This window comes from Mastacembelus armatus, chromosome 11 (genome assembly GCF_900324485.2).
Source record: "Mastacembelus armatus chromosome 11, fMasArm1.2, whole genome shotgun sequence".
Lineage (NCBI taxonomy): Eukaryota > Metazoa > Chordata > Actinopteri > Synbranchiformes > Mastacembelidae > Mastacembelus > Mastacembelus armatus.
In genome coordinates this window covers 13,079,183-13,105,633 of record NC_046643.1, presented here as the reverse complement: position 1 = coordinate 13,105,633, position 26,451 = coordinate 13,079,183, and the positions used below count along the sequence as shown (strand labels likewise).

The 26,451-nt window shown below is 39.2% G+C and overlaps 3 protein-coding genes across 4 annotated transcripts in view; all 3 read right to left on the bottom strand.

The window, feature by feature from the left end:
* The window catches only part of LOC113126719 (ras/Rap GTPase-activating protein SynGAP-like), a 38,535-nt gene extending 24,850 nt beyond the window's left edge, over positions 1 to 13,685 (bottom strand). The window contains exons 1-3 of one of the 2 annotated variants that reach the window (XM_026300815.1): positions 13,659 to 13,685; positions 8,108 to 8,215; positions 5,398 to 5,501 (exon numbers count right to left, since the gene is read on the bottom strand). In XM_026300815.1, coding sequence (XP_026156600.1) covers positions 5,398 to 5,497 — 100 coding nt within the window. In that variant the 5' untranslated portion in view covers positions 5,498 to 5,501; positions 8,108 to 8,215; positions 13,659 to 13,685. Of the gene's footprint in view, positions 1 to 5,397; positions 5,502 to 8,107; positions 8,216 to 13,658 lie in introns of those variants that run through there. The other variant, XM_026300816.1, reaches the window with a different exon arrangement.
* Positions 13,686 to 14,880: 1,195 nt separating this feature from the next.
* On the bottom strand, positions 14,881 to 19,095 carry vps72a (vacuolar protein sorting 72 homolog a). The gene is made up of 6 exons (XM_026299486.1): positions 18,710 to 19,095; positions 17,623 to 17,775; positions 17,170 to 17,290; positions 16,782 to 16,958; positions 16,186 to 16,330; positions 14,881 to 15,830 (listed from the first exon to the last, which is right to left on the bottom strand). The coding sequence occupies exons 1-6, from the start codon at positions 18,824 to 18,826 to the stop codon at positions 15,440 to 15,442; spliced, it is 1,104 nt and encodes a 367-aa protein (XP_026155271.1). The 5' UTR covers positions 18,827 to 19,095; the 3' UTR covers positions 14,881 to 15,439.
* A 1,413-nt stretch (positions 19,096 to 20,508) lies between these two features.
* Positions 20,509 to 23,500, bottom strand: LOC113126515 (leucine-rich repeat and immunoglobulin-like domain-containing nogo receptor-interacting protein 1). Its single transcript, XM_026300561.1, has 3 exons — positions 23,378 to 23,500; positions 22,507 to 22,584; positions 20,509 to 22,335 (listed from the first exon to the last, which is right to left on the bottom strand). Exon 3 carries the CDS (start codon positions 22,321 to 22,323, stop codon positions 20,509 to 20,511), a length of 1,815 nt encoding a protein of 604 aa, XP_026156346.1. The 5' UTR covers positions 22,324 to 22,335; positions 22,507 to 22,584; positions 23,378 to 23,500.
* Between the last annotated feature and the right edge of the window lie 2,951 nt (positions 23,501 to 26,451).

Here is a 26,451-nt window from a genome sequence, read left to right as displayed (position 1 = left end):
GTCTGATGCTGCCTCTAAACAAGTGCGTATTGATTGAGAATGATAATGTCTCAAAGGAGACCTTGTATGAAAATCCTGTTCCCACATTACTCCAAAAGGCTCATCTCACCCTAAATCTCATGTCATTCTCTTCACTAAATTGATGTGAATTATATTTTTATAGGATATTTTGGAGCACAGTGTAAATTTGCCCCCTCTTTTTCTTCATCTTGAAGAATTGCTGCATTTCCAAGCTGTGATAACTGGCAAGTCCCAGAACTGTCAATCAAAGTCAATATGTTTGGTACCATCCCCACTGAGGGATGTCTCCCTCTGTTAAAGAAACAGTCAGCCAATCAGAGTTTACTGGATGGGATAGATCGCTCTGGTTGTCAACATAACTAACCAGCCATCCAGCTACATTCATGAAAAATAGTGAAAGAAAACTGGTGGCAGTTTATGAGATGTACAAGTTGTTATGAGTTTCAAAAATAACAACTCTTAAATTAATTATATTCCTTTGATTAATGTGAAAAACATGTTAAATGCTCTTGGCAAACACTGCTGCTGTATCCAATGCCAAGTGAAAACTACACTGGAGGGATGGATACATCACATGCTGTAATGACAGCAATATAAAAGGGGATAAAACATGTCTTGGGGTAAAATGGGGCCCTTATTGGATGATGAGGATGATTTTTCAGTTCTGGCTGCACAAAGAAGCCAAACTGCTTTTATATTCATATATTGTTAGGATTTTGTGCATCTTTAAGCTGGTTGTGTAATCACACTCATCCATCATTTGATCCTTTGAAATGCGGCATAACACATTTCATGATTCAACCATAGGTTTGGTTTCTAAAGCTAAAAATGTGCTCATGTTTCATGTTGATATTCACTCTGCTCTTCTATTTTTGTCTGTGACTGATCTGCTGGGGCATTTTTTTTAGAAATTACCCATTACCCAAGGGAGATGCTTTTTTCTCTTTGCAACAGAGAATCAAGACACTCTGTCATCCTATGATTTCCTCCCAAAGCCTGTAAATAGGCTACTCTCCAGGTTCTATTCTGAATCCCAGCTAATTGTTTGGTATCCATGGAAACAACTCCAAGGTCTTCTACTTGAACTGTACAAGATATTGGCACAAAACTGCACAATAAAGATGATGAAAAACACTAAGTAATATGCTGCACAACACAGAGTTTCTGCTAGCACATGTGAGTAAACTGATCAGACCTGCTGGCTGCCCACGAAGGAAGGGAGGGAGGCAGGGAGGGAGGCAGGGAGGGAGGCAGGGAGGGAGGGAGGGAGGGAGATCTACCTCATATGAATAAAACACTCCGGTTTCTTTGGGTCTCATACGGGGTGAATCCTGACACCTCTCAGAGACAATGCTACATCGACTCCATTCAGTGACCCTGCGGAGGAATATTTCGCATATTCACCTGCAACATGTAGTGCTTTAAGTAAACGTGACATATTAGTCCACATGGATGTGATCACATGGGCTATTCGAAATGTAAATTGCTGTCAGGACGGCATGTGTGGGTGGCAACAGCCTCTAGCTAACTGTGATACAAAGAGAGAAAGACAGATAGAGGAAGACTGCATGTGGGTGTTGGAGAAACATTCTCAACCTTTACCATACATCTCTATTAATACACATTTGGAAACTTTAGTTTTTTTTTTGTTAGGGATATAAAATAGATTGAGTATAAGGATACAGTGTGCCATCTTTCAAATTAGCTGATCACGACAATAAGCAGCCCTAACAAAACAAACCATAAAAGTGGATGTTGAAATCTCATAAAAGCTTGGAGCAATTATACTCACAACAAACCACGTACTTAATGAGAACCGAGCCCAACACAATCTCTCAATTATTACAGGAACGATCAATGATCAAATCTGATCAATGTAACAACTCTGAAGATACCAAACCACATCAAATACAATTACTATTCAATTCATTCAACAATTCAGTGTTTTTGTCTTCAGAGAGCAGCAAACAAGCAATCCCCCTCAATCCCTTATATGGAGGATGATCCAAGTGTTACTAAGGGTCAACAAGTCTGAGTCAGGTTCTACTAGAAAATAGGTGGTTCATATGATGTGGTGTGACCAGATTGGAAAAGGCAACACTAAGGTTGAAGTGGAAAGTCAACCATCATAAACGGGGAGATGCAATAGAGTTTAATAACAGAGGTGAAGACACACATTTTGAGAATGTCTCCCCAGAAAGACATTATTGGTGCTGCACTCTGCTGTACTGTACACATGAGAGGTGCTATCAATACTTGTGCAACATATAAAAGAGCCAGAAATAGAAGTTCAAACCCTCCGTCACAATGACAATGCACAACATACTGATGTTAAGCAGGTATTTACTATCTTAGTTTAGTATATGTAAAAACATCAATACCCATTTACATTCTGGCTGACAGTTTCATCATGGGTTCAGATTTACATGACCCATAAAAATACAATACCAAGGACAATTTTTGCTTGTGTCAAATAATGAACAATTTTTAACCCCAGTTGCATCAAAAGATTTGTTTTCTTCATCAATACCCTAAGCTGAGGTATCAAGACGAGTACGAGAAGAGAAAAGCTGTATCAGAGCATCCCTAACTGCAAACCATCCCAAGCACTGCCTGTTTTTTGGCTTGCAGATGAACACTATCAAAAAGACAGGCTCAAGATTCAATGTGAACAAGTTTTCACACATATTACAAAACAGCTAACAGTCCCACACATTTTCAGTTGCTCGGAAAGTTGTTTTTAGTGTCTGTGTCCTCTCAAGTGGAAAATTGGTTTATTTAGTAAAGTGAATTTCCCCCAAATTTTGAGTCAACCAACCCCTGCAAGAGGATGTAAAAGTAATGCAGAAAATCTATTAAGCTCGTTTAACACAATTAGATTCAAGTCAAAAAACAGAAAAAAAAATCACTACTATACATAAATGTATTTAATGGGCCAGTTTTAAATGGAAACTAATGTGAATGATTTTGCTGATGTGGTGTGCAGATTGACAGCTGCCATATTCAGTTTGTTTCTTATCACAGGTATGAGCCCTCACTGGTGTTATGAGGGTTAAAGTACGCAATTCGCATCTTATAATTCACTGCATTAAGGCTGGGAGCTGAACCTTCACAGAAAATCTAATGAGCTTGATTTTACTGTGACTGTCCACAGTGAAGGTGCTTCCATTAGCAGATCACACTCACGAGATCATATTATGTCCGGTCTGAAGCATCTAACAACAAGGAGCCTCTGGTGACTCAGACAGGCCTGCTGGGGCAGAAGTCACATTCATGGCATATGGAAGTCTCTGTAATTGCCATATTCAAACTAGTAAATACTGCTCATGGCTACAACCAACTGGTAATTATGGCAAGGAATTTGTTTTATTTTCAACAGCTCCAATATATCCATAATATAAGTCAAAATGTCAAGGTAGCTAAATAAAGTCCAAGTAAATGTTGCTGTGGTCATGCATACTATCATACAAACTCTGTCTATCACAGAACTCTGGTTCCCTGTTTGGGAAAATGTTATTAAACTAATGCAAATTTAACACTTTCGGACATAACTGACAGATATATATCATATAACAGTTTCTGTCACCAGAAACATGATGCTGAGGCAAAACCTCACACACAAGCTGTTTCAGCTGTGTCAAAATAAAGGTAGTGCAAATGTCCGTAGGAATTTAACGCCATTCATTAACATCGAGTTATCCAAACAATCAGCCCGCATGACCGAAAGGAGCAAAACCTCGCTGCATCAAACTCGTGGCTCTTTGACAAGGCGGCAGCTTTGTCCCAGGAAGTTTGGCACGGATTGAGCGTGAGCAAAACGCAGAATGACACTGAAGATGCAGAGCACACAGACGTTCACTGCTGGCATTTAGAAGATCTACCAACTGATGGGATAGAGTCTTGCCCTACAAAGTCTGCGTGCTTCAGGGTTATTGTTCAAGTTGATATAGCCAAACTATCACCATTTTGTTCTCTACATATACACTGAAAATACAATGTCACTAAAAAGCTAATAGTACTTTTACAATAGTAAAATATTTAAAGAGAAAAAAGTCCGGGGTTGCTGGTTTATGCTAAAAAAAAAAAAAGTTGAGTAAAAAAAAGTGACACTTTGTATTCAGAGCTACTCTGGCACACAGAAACATCACTGTGATAAAGTGAGTGTAAAACACACAGAAGAGGTACATCTGCAGGACTAGAGGTGGGTGGCAGGTTTGAGGAATCAGGGGCAGTGTGGGCGTGAAGGAGCCATGGGGGGGAAAAATGTGATCAGCTTGAAAACTAACAAGATATTTTTGGAAGAACGCCACCAATGTAACCACGACTCTCCGGACCCAGAGATGCCGTTTTGAAAACGTAAATGCCCTCTGAGCAGACTAAGTCATATGAAAAGTAACCTAAATAAACAATCTGAAGTTGCTTGTGTGTTTTCCAGCATTCCCCTCTCTCTCCTGCCGGCCTCCGTGTGTGAGCTAGCAAAAAGGAGTGAGGCCTAGTTACCATAGGAACACGTTCGTAGCTTCTGCACTGTTCTCCATCAAACTACCTTCATTTTTACTAATGTATTTAGAAGCATTATTACAGTGCTCGTGAATGAGCAGGCCCAAATTAAGGAACTGAAAATGGGGAAAATGACGTTCTAGAGATCAAGCAATAATGTGAAACTCTCAACACTGACCGTACTGAGGCACTCCTGCTTTATCTCACCGCATCCTTTTCCTTGATAAGGTGATTTTCCACCAAGAGTTCCTTCCTAACAAAACAATACTGTGTCTGTCAAAATGTTTGAAATGAAACAACAGATTTATATGCTGCACTAAGTAACACAAAATTATTTCTCTTCCTGTGCTGGAGCAAAAATGATTGCTTTCATCTGGGGAAGTGAAAGAGAGCATAAAGAGGAGGAAGGCTCGGAGTGTATCAAAGCCGGAGTAAAAGGCAAATGGTGCTATCAAACCTAGAGCATGTCAAAATATAATTCTGGGAGTGTGACAAAGCAGGGCTCAGAGGGTGAGTGATGCTTGGATGGAGGATTGAGTGGTAAAAAAAAAAAAAAAAAAAAAAAGCTGAATATACAGAGGTACTTCTGTAAAGCTTCACAGAACTGAAAAGGACTGGAAACCCATGGCACAGGAAAAAGAGCAGAGTGGCACAGCTGAGGCGAGAGTGTATGCTAAACCTTTCATTAACCATTGGCAACAGTGGTGTCATGGATCTCAGACAAAACAGCGGATTAAAGGGGAACATATAAAAAACACATATAACAGAGAAAAACCAGATTGGACCAAGACAGACTGGAGAGGAGGCTGGGAAATTACAGTATGGCACAGTTGACACTGGAGAAAGGTTGACTGGTTTGGGGCTAAACTGACTCACTTGGGGTTAAAACTCCAGGTCCTCCACAGCAAACCTCCGCTTGACCAACCAACCCAAACTGACTCTGATGCGGCAGCCACGTTTTTGAAGATGTGTCCATGCAGCTATATGGCACAGACACAAGTTTAGTTTTGGGCATCATTGGACTAACAGTCACAAGAACACAAAAATCAAAAATAAAGCACAAACAAATTAAAAGGCCTGTTGTATATTAAAATAGCAAAGCAACATTTGTACGTAGGATATTTTTTTCATCTAAAAGGCAAACACATAAAAACTGCAGTGCACAACAATTTATATATTTGGACTGCAAGCAGCATTCAAACAGCAAAGCTGCCCTTTACAGTGTTGTAGGCTAAATGTCATGATGCTGCTCAACCACAAGCTGTTACTGTGATTAATTGATAGGCATCCCTGGTGACACATCCCATACTTCCTATTCCTTGTCCTCAGGGTGGGTTGAAAAGAAATTTAGAAAACAATCAATAAAATTGGCAATACAAATATTAACTATCAGCCAATGAAGGAAAACATTCAAGACATTTGATTACAGCTTCAATACAGACTGTCCCAGTCATGACATCCATTTACCTTAGAGACAACAGTTTGTCATAGCTGTATGAGATAATAACTAGTTGGGCTGCTCACTTAAATGTAAAATATTTGGAGGCCACCACATATAGGAACAAATTAAGACGAGGAGGATATGAAGAAGGGTTTTTAGGCAGCTCTGCAAGAGAAAACATATGAGTATTATGAGGTTGGCTGCTGTTACACTGTATGAAGTGGGAACAGAGGCTCCAGAGGGAGAAGAATTACCAGAAGGGTAAAAATACCTTGTGTTCTCTCCATTGAATCTTTCGCAAAAAAAAAAAATGAGGCTGGGAAAGCAATTCATGGCCTGAGGCAAAAGACAACAATTTCAGATGATTGCAGGACAGGAGCTCACTGACAGGAGTTCCTACTTTTTTTTTTTTTTTTTTTAAAGAGAACATTCAAACAGACTGACAAAGTCTTTCTGTCTTTGGCAGCAAGAGAAAGCCCTCTCGGTGCATTGCACTGAGAATGGCTGAAAAGCAGCTGAATTATGACAGAAATTTGGTACTGGAAGAGAATCACCTCTTTGTCAGCTGCCACACTACCAAGCAAGATTAATAGACATCCATGACTCAAACTTTTATATTTCAGCTAAAATTGCAAAATAATGCCACAGAGTGACGTTACATACATGGGTGTTTCATATGGAGGAGGAAGAGGAAACCCTGTGAGGGGCAATGAGTCAGCGTGAGCCAGACTTATCTGTTCCATCAAGTGTGCAGCTTCAGACATTTCATTAACTGAGCCTCTTTTCTCCCCGCTGCATTATGTTTTGTCATTAAGATGGGGAACTCTATGAAAGAGCCCACAGAGGTTTAAGTGTGGAATAATAAATCATGAAGATGGTGGACACCAATCAGATCATCGCTTATGTCTTAAAGCATCCAAACATCAAATACATCTGGTCCTGCCGGCTGAGGGGAAGGAAAAAGCAAAAACATGACACCAGCTTATCTCTTTTGATTTTAGTCCGTACATTTGCTGTTCCTAAACACATAAACAAACTCCAATGCTAAGTTCATGTCAGGTGAGACGCAAATTTACTCACACCAATTTTCTATTTGTAAAGCAGAGCTGGTCTTGATAGAATACCTGCAGTCTGTGAGCGTAAACTGATTTAAGAAGCAAAATTAACCCGACAAATCCCTCTTCTGTCTTTTGCTTTGTGCGTTAATTGAAGCATCTCTTAATATCTCATTACAACATATCTGTGTTTTCATAAACCCCAAGTAGATGGTGCAGGTGTTCAATAAGCAAACACCTAGGTACTGTGAATTAGCTAAGTAAAGGTAACCATGAAATCTCTGCAAAATGAGAAAAAAAAAAGGTCTGGCTCACTCTTGAGTAGCTGACAATCAACCAGAGATCCTTATCAAGAAAAATTAAATCAGTCATGTTCCACTATGTGAGGAGAATATTAAGTGCATTATTAAGAGCAAGTGTCACATGCTGCATTCTGTGCTACAATACGCATCGTGTGACAAAATTAACTATGACACTTTCACACCTGGAATTTTTTCTTCTAAGACTAACACTTCTTGAAAACAGTTTTGTGACAATTAGCAGATATTTCATCCAAAAATGAGTTACAAAGCAGTTTCATGACACTTTTAGATGCCATAAGGTCGGATTCATAAAAACTAACTGACGATGTATAATTTTGTCAATTAGATAGATAGATATAGGATTGCATTTATACAGCATACTAAAGGCCTCATATCCTGCAAAGATCCTGCAAAGAACATGGTGCATATTTAGAAGCTCATATGTTCAAACCCTCCATAAAGCACCTTGTCACACAGCTCCATGTTACAACTAGCAAACAGTGGATCCCCTTGGTTTTGCACCAAATATCTTAGAGAACAAGCTGCATCTACTGAAAACATGTTGGCTCTTTATGTGCAGATGTGCTGGACACCTGAGCAGCGGTGCTGATTTAGCAGCAGGTATATTGACCCTCCCAAATATGTGGTTAGATGCATAATAATGCAACCAGCTTCTCTACCTTTATTAGTGAGTATCTGCAGGTCAGGTGTCACTAACACTTCACTGTTACAGGGTAGATCTCACAAATCTCGTGTATCCGTGTCACTTATCCTCTGTCAACACTTACCCAAAATCACAGGACTTCCTGGTGACAAAATCTTGTTACATCTGTGGGTGCCGGCTCAATCCGGTGGGCTTCCAGGGCACTTGGGGAGGGACTGAGGTTCCAGGTGTTCTTGCTTTTTGGGACAAAGGTAGAATCAGTTTGTGCAGACCTGAGAGATGGTTTCCAAATGAAAGGCCAGTGTTGTCCTCTTCCAAAGTGAGTGCTATTTCAATCATTAGGCCAATTTGTTGTGTTTTACGGAGGCAGCTCCTCTTCTTTCTCACCTATGCTGCGGTATGTCCATACATGCCTACATGCAAGTGTGAAGGCTGCAGAGGAAAACGTGAAACCGACTGTCACAAGGATCCCTTCACCTTCAGCTTCAGTCCATCACTGAAACCAAAGCTTGCCTATCAACAGTGACTCTGTTGTGCAGCTCAGCAGCTCTCCTCTGCTTCTCCTCCCTGCCTTCTTCCTCTGCTCCCTGTCCTCCAACTCTATCGCAATCCAGGAACTGAGATGTGATCCCAATGCAGCTTCCTCGGTAATAAAGAGAATCTCTTCTGGGGACGGGTTTTGTCATCTTAATTGTTTGTTCTGGGCACAATGTGACTTCAAACAGCCCCTGCGTCGCTTTATTATCTGGGAATAATCTCAACTCTTGTTAACGCGATACGATCCACAAAGCCAGTTAGTTCTTTTGTCACTTCTAATCTACATTTAAAACACTGCACAGCTATAAACGGAACAACGCGGATTCTGTTTGGGCACCACCACAGCAGGCTGCACGCTGATCATACCGATCACTGATACTGAAATGAAGATGATTATAAAGGTGATGGCTGTGGGCTATGCCAACTCCGAGCAGCACACGAATCCACTGCACACTGCGCGCACTAAAACCACAAAAGCATCAAATGAATCAACGTCCCAACAATATTTACAGGTGAAATCCCGAATACGCGGAGCAGCGTCTGAACAATATCTGATTCGTGTACATTTTTTTTCTAGCTCGGTAGATTGAATCTTGGAAAGCGTCTGTAGTTCATCCTGCCTGGCATAACGGCGTCCCCAAAATCCACAAATGCATCGCGACGGGGGGTCGAATCCGGTGCCAAAGCAACGCCGCGTCCTTTGCGCTCTCGCAGTCCGTCGCACCTAATTTTGATTTAACAGCAGCGCGTGAAAAGGGCTGCTCGGTAAACGGTAAAGTCTCTCCCTTAAGGGCGGAGATAGCGCGTAAGATAGACAGAAACAGAAACCAACGCCTCCAAAGGCAAGAGAGACCGCCCGGAGCTGAGCCATCTCTGGAGTTTGTAACACCCGAAAATAAAATGAAAGGATGACGGCCAGCCGCCCACTGCGCCGAATAATTAGGATGGAAATAAGGCTGTGGAGAATAATGAAGTTCATCTAAGTTACTTCTTGAACATGTAGAGTGGGCAAAATGTCTCACTCAGACACTTCAGTTAAAAAGGGGTTGCTGCACTTTTAATGAGCCTCAAGTTTGCGCACCATGAACTTTTTTTTCGCCAACTGTAGGTGGGAACATGGTGCTGTTTTGGGGGGGAACCCATCAGAACATACACTTAATCTTTTTCATGTCAACATTTTAATATGACAGCGCTCTCAGCAGCTGCAAGGTGCATTAGTTACAAATGGGAAAAGTAATGGACCAAAACAGCATATTCTGTGTCAGCTGGAAGAACAGATTTGTTTCAAACCCCCATCCCCAACAAAAGCCCCAAGTTCACTCTGTAGTAATTGGGTTGTGGTAGAATCATTTTAACTTTGTGTTGGAACTTTATGCACACTCAGTCTATACCATTTCTGGCTGCAGCTTTCAGCATTTTGTCACACAGACTAGATCCAGTCTGAATGAAGCTTCAGTCACTAGTACTGTATGTGTTAGGGCCCATGATGCAGTTGAGTAGTATGATTAGTTAGATCTGCTCTGTGTGGTAAATGTCCATGCCTTTCAAACTCCATGTTACCTCGTAACCCCTCACTTTCAATCCCAAATTGAGGGAACCCTGATTACATTATTATCACATCATCAGGGTTATTTTCACAAACTATGGAAAAGTCCCTACAGAATATAGGCTATATGACAGGCAAATAAAAAATAACTTATTTACCCGTATGAGTAAATAAGTTGACTGCCCCTTTCAGTTCAAAGTTTATATGAGGGATCACCAACCTGAGTTAGTAAAGTTAAAGTCCGTATAATGTGCCGTTCCCTGTCTGTGCTTCAGCTGATTATACACATTGGAGATACAGAAACAGAAAAATGCAATTCTGCTCTACAAAGCCGACACACACTGGCTTTGACCAGTTCAGACTGCTGGACTCTTAGCTCCTGCTGAATGCTAGAAAGCCTGTTTTCACAGGATGAGGACTGTGGAATTGGTCCCTGATTTCTTACACTGGCGTCCTGCTAAGAAGCGATCACTTCACAGCCAGGAAAGTGGAAGGAACAATAACAAAGACCAATATCTCCTTCAATGTGCACATAGGCATGCAAGGACAACATTGGAAAAAAAAATATATAACTATTCTAGGACAAATCATCGTCTGCAGGTGACTCATTTAGTTTTTAATTGCCAGTTATCAGTTTTATTCTGGTCAGTGGAAAAAATGGCAATCGAACAAAACTGCCCATACAGGTGGAACTGTGTGGAGGCAACAGCTATTTATCAGGTTTAGAGGATTTTTATTTTGATATCTGCTATGTAAATATGTTACATAAATTTATATTGCTAATTGTAAATCCTGAATGTGTCATAGATGAGTTTGTGGGCATATATAAAGAAGGTGTTACATAAATCTCTGACAAAGGCAGTGTAACCTGGGTAGAGGGTTTTTTTGTCTTTATATCCAAAACAAAAGACTGGCGGTAAATCGTAGATATAAAATGGTCAGAAAACAGAGAAGTGAGTAATGATAACCTTTTCCCCTGAAAGGTAGTAGTCACCTGAATGAATCATTAACAGTTCATTCTATTGTAAATGCACATACAAAGAGGATGAACCCACTGTACCAAAATAGAAAACAGATTAACATTTGCTGATTCTCAGTCGTGTTAACAGACTGTACTGTATGTGCACTTGAAAAATGTTGGTTACAGTAGAGTCAGGTGATTTTTCTTCCTGCTGTAAATTGGAGTTTGGTAAGGTTTTGCTGTGATTGGTTAATTTGGATTTAAAATGTAATCCGGCTGCACCAAAAAAGAAGCAATATCAAGTACACAGGAGCATGTCTGATAGAGCTGAGTGGGAATAAGCAAACATCAGTGATGTTGCTGCCTGTCAAAGACCAACTCGGGACACTGGATGGTTCATAGATGTCTTCTATAATATAAACTGGAAATGACACGTCCCCACTTGTTCACTCTGAACCCTCACTCAATCACTGGCATGCACACACATCTCCATGGAAACTGATAAAAGAATAGCTTCTCTGCAAGAAGATTGACTAAGCATATATATATATATATATATATATATATATATGAACTTGGACTGTCAGCAAGAAAATCTAAGCAATAAAGACTAATACCGGAGGATCTGAGGTATCTAAGCAAAACAAAAAAAGGTCATCAGCCATGGAATATAAAGTAATTGCTAATTAAACTCACTGTAATGTCCAAAAACTTAAAGAATATGATACTCATTAAAATCTTTGGAGCCCACATAGGCTAAAGCCTAAAATGCTCTAAAACCAATGAAACTTTCTGTCAGTTTGTTGCTCTTATTTTTTTTGGTTAAATTAGAGGTTAAGATTAGTTTGGCTTCAAACTTGGAAAACTGCCCGATGCAACAATGTCAAACCTGACAGAATACAAACCAGGTGGAAAGATCTTGAGTAAATACGAAGGACTGAAAGTTGTGAGGCTGTTGCATATAGCAGAACAGAGAGGGTGGGCAATGGAAGAGGGGAGAGGACAAGGAAAGGAGTACAGCACAGTACACCACCTACACTCGTCTCCATGGCAACTACCACACTAGAACGAGTGATAATGCAGTTCCCTCTCTTCCTATTCTGAAAACTGTTCATGGTACCATATGCACTGTGCAGTATGTGGGAGACAAAGCTTTCAGTGTTCTGTTGATGCAGATGATGTTTCAGATGCATTAAACTGTGATGCTTGTAAAACACTACAGGCTAAATATTTGATCTGCATGTGCTGCATTCATCTATGCACCAGACACTGGCTTACCCTGACACTGTATTCTTCATCATCATCATCACCATCATCATCGCTTTGAGGGATAACTTGGTATTTTTGTATCAACGTGTTTTTTTCTTCTTTGCAAATCAAGTTCCACAGTGTGTAGGCAGCAGTTGCTTTCGAAGAACAAATAGTGAGGTTGATAGAATTGAAAAACCATGATAAAATAGTATTTACTGCTGTTGGTGTTAATGTAATGTGACACTATAACAGCTCCAAACCTTATACATGGGCTTCTGTGCAACACTGTCTTTGATATCTGTATCCGCAAAAGGTGAAGATGCCAGTGTGCTGAATACAGTCGGACCTGGGACATTACTGTGGAATAATGAGACTACATTGAGACTATAGTACAGTCTGTGTTAAATTATCATTTGGATTTAACCATAACCAGTAGAAGTCTATTTGAATTCCACAGGACAATGAGTATTTGCTAAATGCACCAGTCCATCTTTTCAGGGTCATTTCATCCTTTTCTGTGCTTGTTTACTCAGAGCTGTTTGTTTAACTGCCAAAGTAGCTCAGAGCATGTTGCTGTTAGCAGAAATCATTTTGCTACCAAAAAAAGAAATCAATTTCTTGTCTATGGTCACGCCAGTCTGAGGGGGATTTTATTTGTCTGCTCTACTGTCATTCGATGTTAATTTGCTGGGCAGGCTGTCATGATTAATACAATCAGTCTGCCTGTCAACTCAACATATGACAAATACAGATCAAGTAAAGTCCACAGTCACACAGCCCACCAGGGAAACTTCCAGATGGCTGATCCACCTCTGATCCTCACTTCACCAGCAGTGTTTGTATCATGGCATGAGCCTAAACAATTTGTGTCCCAATTCCATATCACATACCAACTGCATACATTTCTTAATATATACTGATATATTTCTATGCTGATTTTGTACTTAGTATACAAGAAAAACATATGTACTTTATAGTAAAAAGAATTGATTTAATACTTGTGACTATAAATCAAACAGTGCCTGTAGGATGTTAAGTGTCAATACAGAGAATTATGTGCTTGAAACTTGTTTCTGGAGTTATTTTAATGTCATCATCTACTGTATAAGCTATTTTGGTCACGCCACAAGAGGCTTCTCTGTTCTGGATGAGAATAGAGTCCTTAAAAAATACAATCAAAAATTACAGGTAAGATTGTTTTGAGTATACTTTCACACTTCATTGTAAATACTCTACACCTACTTAGTATTTAGTAAGGATCTAGGACACAGCCAATATCAGTTCATTCTGGAAATTGAGGCTCTACATTAGGTCATAAAAAAATATATATATAGCCAGCTAACAAACTGGGTTTAACAAAGATAGAAAGAAAGGACTGACCATGTCCAGAGTGTCTTCTGCCTTTCACCTGTAGAAAGCTTGTAGGCTCCAGCAGATCGCCGTGACCCTAAATAGGAACAAGTGGGTATAGATAATGGATGGATGGATAAAGCAGGGACATAGCCAGGCTTAGCAATCATGGTGGACAAAAATGCATTTTGTCCTGACCAGCAGGCAGATTCAAAAAAAAAAAAAAAAAAAAAAAAAAAAAAAAAAAAAAAAACTGCAAATGAAGCTCAGACTATTTAACACTTACAAAAAGACATGGTTAACTGTTTAGTGAGATGTTCTGCTCAGCATCATCGGGATATTACAGTAATAACAGGAGCAGTTCTGCACAAGAGCAACATGATACTCTTGGCAGCAACCAAATGAGAAATTTGGGAGCTTTCCTACAAAGGTAAAAATTGTTGCCTGAACCATCTGCTGAGGGCTAAACAGACACAAAGGCAGATTCAGAAGGATTTGTACCTGAAACACCAAGGGGATTCAAAGTCGGTCTCAGCAGTCATCCATGACGTAACCACTCCCGTGTTCACGGCTAACTATGAGCATCAGTTGAAAAACAAACCCTTATTTTTTCTATAAACTAAATATTGTGAAAGGATGATTTTAACCCTGAACTATTTTTAGCCATTGAAGGCTGTTACTAGACGTTTATATTATTTTGGTTCACCTGTGGGCTTTTATGTAACAAGGATGTCTGAGGTGTCCAAAAAAAAAATACAGGATACAGTGAAGGGGCTGATTGTTGGTCAGTATCTGAAGGGTCAAATGTGCCACATTAGTCAAACACTCTGTGTTGGGTCACTCTGTTGATCTGTGATTTTACCCTAAGAGAAGTAACAGAGAAAATATTTCAAGGTCGTAGAAAGATCAGCCCAGCAGTATTGTTTGCTGTGACACTGGAAAGTAGAGCTCAAACAATTTTCTGCTATTAACCATGAACAGAAAAAACAGCTTTTATAAAGGATTCATTATGAGTTCATATTCGCAAAGCTTATTAAACTGACTGTCTGCTTTATTTTGATAGCATAATGTGGCACTATTCGCATGTCTTATCTCAGCTCATGTCTGGCAGTTGAGGGAAATTTGATTTAAAATTATTAAAAGTAGCAGATCATGCTTTAATAAAGAAAGAACAGCAGCACAGCATGAAAAGTGGACAAATCAAAGGTTTGTTTGCTCTCTACAGCCAGCACAACAAAGATTATGGAAGTTATTCAAACTTACAAATATTTATTTTTTGTTGAGAATTATGTACATTTGTAAAAACAAATCTTCAGTAAACAAGGCAAATCACTGCAAAAAAAGAAATGTGCAGATACATATCTATTCCAAAGCCCAGTTGTACTTTTCCACTTCACCTGGATCTGTCAATAGCATATATTTATAAATGTACAAAATATGTTTCTGCACACAGAGGCATCACAAAGAAGACTTTGCTGCAGTTTAAGAGAATGGAAAAACTGACTTCATTGTAGTAATTCTGCCTTCTCACGGAGTTGCTGTGCTACTTTTAATTCTATTTTGACAACAGAAAACACTGAACTGAACTGAAAATAATCACAAAATATAACTTTCAACAACAGTAACTGCTCTATCCCAAAATGCACTGCAAAATTCTGGTGCTAGAGTCACTGGTATGATTTAGAAAAATGTTTGAGGTGGAGAGCAACTGCTTGTGGTTTTCCCTCAAGTCATACGATCAAGTCATTGTAACAGAACTGGGAAATTTAAATATGCACAAACCTGATTCCTAACTTGTTTATGGAACAAATCTATGTTGCAATGGTGCCCTGCTTGACAACCATTTTCTGCCGGGCACCCTTTGATGCTGCTGGGTCAAGTCCCGTCACCCCTCCTGAGGTGTTTGGAAATCCATGAGCAGCTACATATTTGCGGTATGCTTCACGGATGATGCGGAAGGCTTGTGCATTAGCATACGGTATATCAGTAACTGGGTCTCTGTACAGTGCAGCCTTGTGGGTAACAGGGCAAACCTCCTGGACCGGTAACTGAGGACTTGACTGGGCACTACGTGGGAATGCTGCTTCAAAAGCCTCATCATCACTAAATGTTATGTAGGTACGGGAGCACAAGCCGCCAGCAGGCTGCTGTGAGGGTGTGGTGGGATTTTGCTGTGCAGTCTGAGGAACGTCCTGATCCAACCTTTAGAAAATGGCAAAATGTCCAAAATTATTGCATTATTATAATGGCAATTTTTACACAAATTATAATTTTTGGTCTACTGGCCATTTGTTCTTTTTTTTTTAACCTTTTATTTAAGTTGTTCCATGTTATACCTTACCTACAGACAGTGCTAACCTAAAATGCAACAATGTCACTGCTAAAAAACATAACTACTAATAATGAGCAGTTTCTGGTATATGATCTAAAAAGAATCAAAACACTGCATTTTGATCAGATTACCTCAAGCAGACAAAAATGTATATAGCTGTTTTGAGCATTATATCCACTAAATTATTTTTAAAGCTACTTAAGTCTAAATGTAGATCATACATACCCTTCAACATCAACATTTTCTTCTTTTAGGACTGAGTGAGAAACAAGGGGCATGAGGACTGAATGGTAACGAATGGTTGGTCCTTCAAAACGCCGCTTCTTATGGACTTGTTTCTTTTTGTCTGCCTCCAGACGTTCATAGTTCTCTGAACGCACAAAGTAAAATGAAAAGATATGCGATGTTTAAAGTGATTATGTAACTGGTTGCCAAACAGGTGGGTTATATGGATTTACAAATTATGTCAATAAATATGGAAAAACATAAACTCAACTAAATTTATACCTATTGCAAGGACAGGCACAGTATTTACTTATAAATTTACTTACAAATAAGTGTTATGCAGTAAACTTATTATTTCTACGGTCATTTATAATCTAACTCTTGTTGTACTTGTAATAAAAACTATGCACTTGTTTTAGAAGAGCAATATTAAAAATACAAATTCCACCAATAAAGTCAAACATATGATGTTAGCCATCACTGTAATATCTGACTGAAGCTTAACAATATCTACTTGACACATCATTCCACTGAAGACACATTCGTGGAACTAAAACTCTCTTTACATTAGAATAACCTGACCGGCATGTTCTTACCTAATGATCGAATGTTGATCTCAGCCGTTATCTTGGCTTCAGCCAGCAGTTCTTCCTGCGTAAGTGGCCGGTCACGATGAGCGCCCCTCCTTCGCCGAGGAGCATCTTGCCGCTCTTGTAAGCGCATATTGGTCTTTCGGGTATGTTCGCTGGTGGACTGTCGAACAGACTTCCGAGCTAAAGAAGCATTAAGGCACACATCTCAAAAATGCAGACAAAGAGAGAATTGTGTGCAGAATTGATTTTCTGATGCAGCTGTCATGTACAGTAACCATAGCATGCTTATGATATAAAGACAAATGTATAAAACAATTATCTTTCTAAATAAATTAAGGAATCTTTCAAGTATCTGAAAACAATTCTGTGTGGAGGTTTGTAATTATCTTACTCTCGCCAAAATCTTGGAATTCTTGTGGAATCCTCCTTCTGAGCTCTACTTTAGTTTTCTCAGTCTTCTTCTGTTCCTCAGAGGGTCTTTTAGGTTTGGGCTTTGCCACTTTTATAGGTTCCTTGGATTAAACAAAGACAAAAGGTAAAACAAAAACTATTACCTTTCTGCTCCCTCAGAGAGAATGCCATTTCATCACCAATGGCTCCAGTGAAGCTGCACTTCATCTGGTGCCATTAGTTAAAGAGCAATCACAGCAAAAAGCATACAAGGTTCATGTGAGTAAATGTAGGATGCAACTGGGGCTGAAAAGTGCATACAATGGCTTCAGAAAATATTCAAACTGTCACAAGAACATGCAATTACACACAAACCGATGAAAATAATTATATTCACTTATTAATGCTGACATTTGATTAAAAATCCAATAGCACCTGAAATGTCATTGGTTACCTTATAAGCTTTAGTGACAACTCGGCTTTTCCTCCTAGGTGCATCCTCCTCCTGGTCACTGTCTGGCTCGTCTCCTTCATCAATGTCAAAGTCGCTGTCCACTTCGTCCTCTGTGTCTGAATGTTCTCCGTGATACTCATCATCTCCCGATTCCTGATAGGAAGCAAAATGACATCATTTCACAAAAACTATATAAAACAGATTACCTGTTAATCCATCTACCTTCAGAAAATATCAATTTCATAAAGCAAACTTCCTCTGAGATTTTCTATATATAAATGTAATTTGATCACACAACATAAACTGATAGAGAAGCAGATCATTTTTGCCTGTGTTTATAAAATAAACACAACAATCCACATACAAGAGCATCACTTCCACAAATGCAAACCTGGATGTTTTAAGCTAATGTGAACTCACAACTTTCAGGATACAAGTCTGACTCTCTATCCATTAGGCCACGACTGCTCCATGACTGAGACATCTCAGGATTTGTTTGTGATTTTATTTTTATCTAACTACTCTCGTGAACATAAACTGAGCAAAAAGCTGCTGCCAAACCCCCCCATGTAAGATGACGCCTGAACCAACAGCTGTTTGAAGAAAATTGTTGGATTTTTTGTAAATATTTGATGTATCAAATTTTGTTTGTTTTTTTAACCTACCATACTTTGGCTTTGAGGTCAAGGCTTGATCTCCCAAAACCTAAATATCACATGTGGCATTAAGTGCAAGAATAATGGCATCAACCAGTTGTTCATTATCAGAAAGAAACTGTTGCCATCATTGACATTCAAATTATTTATTTAAGTTACTGGGTACCTCTATACTTCATCACATAGAACTAGGACTTGTGATAGTATTCTATTACAGGTAACATTCATATAAAAAACATACTGATACTCAACTAATGTGGACTGTAGTGAATGAATTCGACAACCTGTTCCTTATTATGAAAACAAAACGTTCAATTTAATTAACGTAAAAATCCGATCAGCTATTTCAGTAACCCAATCAAGCTGGCTGGGACCTAGAAACTAATGCTAGGCTATTAGCTCACTTCAGATCAGAGAGCTAAACTACTCACGTCGTGGAACCCTCCATAAGTGGTCTTGTAAAACTCGTCCTCTTCTTCAGCATCCAGTAGTTTGGACATGCGATTACCCGCAGTCTTTCTGGGCTCTCGACCAACGGCCAGACTCATGGTTGTATTTCCTAAAAAACGCAAATATCCAACTAATCTAACCTAATGTTGTGCTAATGCTAATGTTGTGCTAACCGTTGTATGGGCTTTTTCGTTTACCCCGTGATTCTCCGCTACACTTTCTAGGTTATATGCTCGTAGCCATATGTATTAGCGTTAGTTAAATAATAAAGACGCTTTACATTTACCCTAAAATGATAAAGAACTGTTCATTTGCTCAAAGCTAATCCCTACTAGCTATCGCCTGCATTGAAGAGCATATCCGGAGCAGGTTACGTACTTCCGGAACAAAGTATGTTCAAAATAAAACACAAATAAATCACAAATTCAGAATTCATAGTTGTGAGGAATTTGTGAGATCTAGCTAAACGTTTCCAACCATACAAAAACAATACAGGATAGTATTAAATGCCATAAGTTTGACAAATGCAAAAACTGGAACCTATTTTATTTGTAAATGGTTAACAGAGTGACCATTTACAAATAAAAAAAACGACGTGAAAAAACAATGCGAAAAAATACAACGTGACCTGATATATCGAACAATTTGTATGCTGTTGTTTATATAATTATACGTAGTACAGCTGTAAAGCCTTATGTCATTCACTCCATTTGGCTGGTAAATTTAGAAAGGCTGCCCTGCACAATGTTTGTTACTGTTGCCACGGAAACCAGTGCCAGTACCTAGCACTCTGAGAGCTCCTGTATTGCCATGACAACACATTTTTAAATGTTATTTATTAAAATTAAATAGTTTATTTAAACAACAACAACATAATCCCAATGAAAATTGTGCTGCAACCCAATTGACATTGTTTTCAGTGTTATGTGACTTTCTAGGGTCATGAAAAATCTGCACAGCCAAAACACTGGCAAAGAAAACACAACTTCCTGCATCATATGATGCTTGTCATATGAACTTTGGCCTAAGAACCACTAAATAAGCATACCATAAATAAATAAATAACATGACATTTTGAAAGCACAATCATTTTATTTGGTGCAACTTTTGGAAAGCAAGCATAATAAATAATGATGCATACACACAAAAAAAAAATGAACACAGCAATAAATGTGACAATGTCAGAACGTGGCACTAGCAAAAAATATCAAATAAATTGCATGCTATAACAGTGCATGTGTTATATACAATAACCTTAATGTAAGGTTATCATTTCAGTTTATTGTAGTTTTCTCTACCCTCCATTGTCAAGTAATTGCTTTCAACACCAAATGAACAAACCAGTCAACTAAACTCTTCTGTTGTGCTTTCTTTGTATTGAGTTTTTTTTGTTTCCATATATAAACATCAACAAGGGTAATGATAAGCAGTTAACACAATACTTTGTCTCTACATCTGACATGCATTATACTTGTTAAATACTGCTAAGTTACCTATAATCCCCGTAATGCTCAGATCTGAAACCAGCACAGTTTATTAGATATCTTTGTCCTATTCAATTTGCCACAGAGGTGTTAATTAATTAATTTTATTTGTTATCCCCTGCTGTACACACGTTAACATGCTAAAAAAAAAATTAATGCTAAATGTAATTTTAACTTCTGTTTAGAACTTGGGCCTTTAACATCAGGCACTTTTATATTTTCCAATGGAAAAAAAACTTTCTTATATCAGTTTATACTAAATTCTCTAAATGAAAATAGACCTTTTATTCACCGAGTCATATCAGTTTCATCGTGAACCTGCTTGTCTCCATATTGTTCCCTGTGCCTCCTTTACTGTTTGACATGGCACTCCGTGGCACATATGCGATCGTGGCTGTGTGTTTTATTTGCCCTTTGCCCTTACTCCAGAAGAACATGAAAATAAAGCATACACTCACAGAGCTGAGGAATGACAGAAACCCAATGGTTGTTGCTATCAGTAATGTCTTTACATCAAATGGGAGTTTCTGGTTTCCATTCATACCTGGAGAGGCAGATGGAAAAGCAAACCAACCTTTAAGATGAAAGGAGTTTTTAGAAGATGATTGAAAAGCTCTGACATGAAGGCTAACAGCCAGGCTGTCATTTCCTGCAGCATTAGATGCTACACAAAGATAAGTGCCACTGTCTTGAGGCTGAGCATAGCGAACCTCCAATGAGCCATTAGGAAGAATCTGTATCCTACCAATGTGTGGTAATGGTCTTAGCTGTGGGTTTAGCCAGCTGATAGACGGCAGAGGGTTGCCTTCTGCATTGCAATGAAGCGCCACTGTGAGTCCCTGATCTACTTTCACTTCTTGGCGTTTGTGGTTCAGAATTTGAGGCTGCCGACAAGTGAGCAGACCTGGCAACTCAGCAACAGAAAAACCAAGAAAGTTCCATCCCTGAGTGCAAGTCGGGGAATGTCCCCCAAAGTCCAGGTTCAGGTGTCTTCTCACCACCCACAGCAAACGGCAGTCGCATGCCAGTGGGTTGTTATCAAGTCCAAGGGTTTTTAGGGTGTCCACTGAATGAAAAGCACCTACCTCAAGTGCGGTGAGATGGTTTCTAGATACATTCAACAACTTTAAATGCGTTAAACCCCTGAACGCTCCAATTTCAATGCGTAGCAAAGATCCCCCAACCAGATGGAGCTCTTGGAGCCGGAGCAAGTCTCCGAGCATGTTCCCATGAATGGAAGTAATTGGATTAAAGGAAAAGTCAAGGTATACAAGGTACACAAGATGATGCATAGGGATGTAGGGGACAGCACTGAGGTTGCAGTGTTTAATGGTGAGAGATGTAAGATTTAGGCCAAAGAGGCTGTTTCCTGATAGCACCTCCAACCAGGGACAATGAGAAATGCATAGTTCCTTTAGCCGCACTAGATGGTGGAAAGAGTAGTTGGGCAGAGTGGTGAGGCTCAGTCGGTGAAAATGAAGGCTTCTCAGGCTGTTAAGCTGTGTGAGTGCCCCTGTTGGCATAGCAGTGAGGTTGCAGCCATCAAGGTGAATCTGTTGCACATTGGTTAGTCCAGTGAAAGCTTGATGTGAGATGAAAACTAAGTCATTATCTGTTGCTTTAATAAACTGCAGGGCTGCCAAATCACGGAAAGTAAAATCAAGGAAAACAAGGATCTCATTGCAACTTATGTCCAGAATCTGCAGATTTGTCAAGCCGGCAAAGGCTCCTACAGTAATTATCTTCAGGTGATTGCGTGCAAGATGCAGAGTTAGTAGGCTCTGCAATCCAAGAAATGCTTCAGCTTCAATTATCACTAGAAGGTTGTCACTCAGATCCAAGTGTAAAAGTTTTGTTAAACTCTGGAACTGCTGTTGCACCAGAGTTTTGATCTTATTACGAGTTAGATTCAGTAGTTTAGCGTCTTGTGGGAGACCAATGGGCACTGCGCTAAGTTGGACATCAGAGCAGTTCACCTCCAGCAGTGCAGTGTTACAGCGGCAGGACTGTGGACATGGTTGACGGGTTTCAGATGTTAACGTCACCCCTACTGCCAACAGGTAGAGTGCTCCCCTGCACAGCCAGTGGTGGACAGCTGTCCCCTCAAACATCTGGTCACCTGCCTGCATGTGTGTGTGAGAGAGAGAGAGAGCTAAGAAAAAGTGAGATAGTGGAGATATTACCTGACATACACAGCAACACACAAACACTAAAAGCCTGATAAAAATCTAATATGTTATGGTTAGTGTTGCATCAAAGAGAAAAACAGCTTCATTTGTAAATATTGTTCTTACCTCTTGGCTAACAGTAAGAGGCTTTTCATAACCAGACAGCTGCTGATGGATGGTCTTGCCTTTGTAGGCTTACAAATACTGATGAAAAAAAGACAGAGAGCAAAGGACATTTTCAAATGTTATCAGATGGTAACATTTATACTATGAATGTCAGTGATTTCAGTTCATATTTCAAGAAAGTACATTTGCCAGAGGTTTATACAATTAACAACAACAATTTAAGTAAAGATTTAGGTGAGACTATGTGAGATTTCATAGGAGTGAAGTCGGTTGGTTGTTATCTAAGCACTATAAACGTCTAAACTGCGCTTCACAACACTGGTAATTAAATCTACCAATCTGTTAAGGCCAGTGGAAACTGCAGTGTAGAGTAAAGCTGATTCACCAGTCATTCAAAGCTACAGTCCTGTGTGTAGTTTTGTTTCAACTAACAGCTCTTTTTGGGAAAAATAAAATAAAAATTAATTAATAAATATTTTAGCAGTTACTAAATCCACCGCTAGAGAGCAGCAAAAGCAGAAATACATTTGTGCATTTGTTTAAACCGTCCAGGCATTTTATTATACTGCACGAAGGTTTACTGTGTCTCTGAAAAGTGCTTAGTTACTGCCACTTTGTTATTTGTAGTCACACAGTGGCTTGTGATTCCCAATATAATTCATTCATCAATTGGTTAGTCACATGTGAGCGCGTCATGTGAGCATGTAAACAAACTCCTTGTTTTTCTTATGCGGAAACAAGAATCTGACGTAGCACATAAACTGTAAGTCTGTAATAATGACTAAAGGTTCAGCTCATCAGAAAATGTGTGACTTGCAGAAAAGCATTTAAAATGCCAAGAGAATGATAGATTAAAAAATATATATCGCACCTTGGAGTGTGATGCCACCCTCAGTTTTGCCAGCTCTCCTCACATGTTGTTGTGCTAAAAGATGCAACACTATACAGTATGTGAGAAGAGGGATAGCGAGAGAGATAACAGCAGGACTGTATTCTGATGCATTTGTGACATTTTCTACAGGAAGAGCTGTGATTATAAATATAAAGTGTAAAATTACTCACACTCAATAAAGCCTAAAGGGTAATTCTTTGTAATTATTGTCTTATACCTACAGACTAATTCATTGTCCTCTGTTTCACACATTTAATGCCTGTACCTCTAAGAGTTCCTAAAGGATTCTGCTCTGAAATCTTGACATTTTGAGGTAGAGGACTTGGTCGGATATTTCTGCAAACAAACTGTATCTATGATCCTATTTCTAAGGTGGAAAACGTCATCTGAACACAGTTACTTTTAGGGGTCCTGGGATTATAGTCTGACTGCTGGTGATGACAGCAGCTCCCCAGAGCAGTGACTGATGGAGTCGGACTCCTCCAGAAGTCCTCTGGGAGGACACATGCAAGAGAATGAAAATAGTGTACAACTGTGAGATCACAGTCATTTACTGTAGCTCCACAGCTTCAAGAGCTCAAATATAAAGGATGGTAATATAAAGGCACATAATTACAGTAATGCATAAGGTAAAGAAAAGTACAGTATAACTCACCGTCTCTTCAGTCTGGAGAGCTTGTCATTTTTATAGCTCCATTTTCACAATTTTAGAGTAAAGATTCACAGAATACAGATGCAAGTGTATTTCTTTTTTAAACTCTCCCTGGATAAATTGTTTGGAGTGAGCAGAATTCAAAGAGCAGAGTAAATTCTTTCAGATCTCTAGCTCCACCTCAAAAGTGAATCCAAATGAAACCTGCAATGTGAGAGAAACAGACAGACGTACCATAACAAGAAAGCTTCATCTTCCCATTCTGAAACATTCATCTCAGTTCCCCTGTTGCTTCGCTGTCCTCATGGCAACAACAACCAGGCACTGGGCGTGCTAGTGCTCGGTGCATGCTGGGGGATTATATGCACAAGCACCTGGACTCCGTCCAACACACTGCACTGGATGACAGCAGGCAGGCACAGGTCAGCCAAAACACAGATTTAGAGGTATCACCAGATGGGAATGAATTTAAGCACTGACACTTAGAAATAAAGACATATCTTTTCAGCCCTTGGGTCTGTCTGAGCCATTTGAAAGTTTTATTATGATGTACGTTTCTGGTTGTACACTCCTTTGGACTGTCGATGTTCACATTAGACCCTCAGCTCAGCTTGTTCCCTGTAAGACAACAAAAGAATGTAAAAATGCCCTGAAGTGAGGAGACCGGGCACACATCAACCATAGTATTTGTAGTATACCAATATACTACTTCCATCTTAAATGTAATGGGTGTGAATTCATTTGTGAGTTTTCAAACCCTAACTTCAAATTTAACAATAGTTACATTAAAAAAAAACAAACAATCAAGGTTCTGTGTAGACCTGCCTTTGTGCTCAGCTGCAGGATTTTTGTTTTATGTGCGATCACCACAGAAGAAGAACTGGTGCTGAGTCAGGAACGTGCCATCTGGTACCTCAGGGAACCTGCGTCCATCAGCAAATTTCTATCCAAGTCCAGATTCAGGAAGACAAAAGAGCAGATATGAAGGCCAATAACAGCCTCTGCCAACTTAAAGTTCCATGGTACAAAAAAGCCTCATGTCATATTAAAATCCTATTATTTCATCATGGCTGTTCCCTTTGACGGTGACGGCTGAGTTTCCAAAATTCTCTGTATATAAGTTTTTTTTTTCTTGTGGGAGGTTCACTCAAAGAGTTAAGGAGAAATACGAATGAGCCAAGTAAAAACCAGAGCTTAAACCACTTCACCTCCACTTCCAATCCAGCACAAACAAACAACATGGTCAACACCCTAATAACAGCTTTTAATCCAAAATGAATCCAAAGTTTGTTTTCCTCAGCGGGGTCAAACAAAATGTGGCTTCCATCACAAACTGTTAAAAATTAGCGTAATTAGCAGGAAATTTGGATTCTTCTCTTTCTTTTTTGCCAAATTAAAAGCTCATCCATCTTTTTCAGTGTAGCCACTCTCAAATATTTTTCAATGTGTTTCTGAAGACTAGACACCAGACTAGAAAATGCCAATAAATGGTTTGTTTATTGTTTCATTATTACAGATCATCTCTGGTTTTAACAAATAATTTCTCAGTTTATTACTAACCTGTTGTCTGTAATGTATTTTCCTGCACAAGCAGTTTCAATTACTATGTACATGTTTGAATATAGCTATATCACTTTTACCTCTCATGCTGAAAGACTATTTTGGACCACTGCAAATACACTGAAATTTCCACCCCCAGGACTAAATAGTAGCTGTTTATTTTGTTTGTTTTTTGCAACAAGTTAAGCACAAACCCCCACTTCTCCTACTTACTAACTTCTTCAAAGTGAATAAGTATATGGTGTGTAAATGAATAAGAAGAAACAAAAGATTCAGGGATAACCGGTTGCAGACTGAACCACCTGGCTGACATAGTAAACTGTTCTCCCAAGCATCAGTTTGTGTTTTTTGTACTCCTGATTTAGAAAATCTTCACAAGGCTAAAAACAAAATATCTGTGCCTTAAATCTCAGCCTGAAGTAATTCATCAGTTAGATCTAAATAGTCTTTATGCACATCAACAAACCTGTGTTGACTTTTCTCCAAACATAATTGGGAGTTTGGGCATGGAGATGATTGCTTTATTGACACAGTGTCTAGACTGAGATTAATCCAAAACAGTAGTTTTAGTAATTACCAAAAATATTGACAATGCTGATTCAAATACTGGAACCTTCACCTTGAACAGCCATGCTTTTGTTTACCACTGGGTCACTAACTACAACATGCATCCCATTAGTCACAACTCACGAAGACAACCTACAGCTGACAAAAACTGACCCTTTTGGTGCTTAACGGAGGAAAATTAATAATTAAAGATGGAAAATAAAGGAATTTTCCTGTCAAATAGAACTTTCCCTACATGTTACAGTGAGATTGCTGTTTGTTTAGGACAGAAATG

Bases quoted from the DNA above. Each gene is read 5' to 3' on its own strand.
- vps72a (XM_026299486.1), bottom strand. From the start codon at position 18,826: ATGAGTCTGGCCGTTGGTCGAGAGCCCAGAAAGACTGCGGGTAATCGC. The intron at 17,776-18,709 runs GTGAGTAGTTTA...GCTTCCTATCAG, and splicing joins CTTATGGAGGGTTCCACGAC to GAATCGGGAGATGATGAGTA. The intron at 15,831-16,185 runs GTATGTATGATC...CATTTTCTAAAG, and splicing joins GAAAATGTTGATGTTGAAGG to GTTGGATCAGGACGTTCCTC.
- LOC113126515 (XM_026300561.1), bottom strand. From the start codon at position 22,323: ATGTTTGAGGGGACAGCTGTCCACCACTGGCTGTGCAGGGGAGCACTC.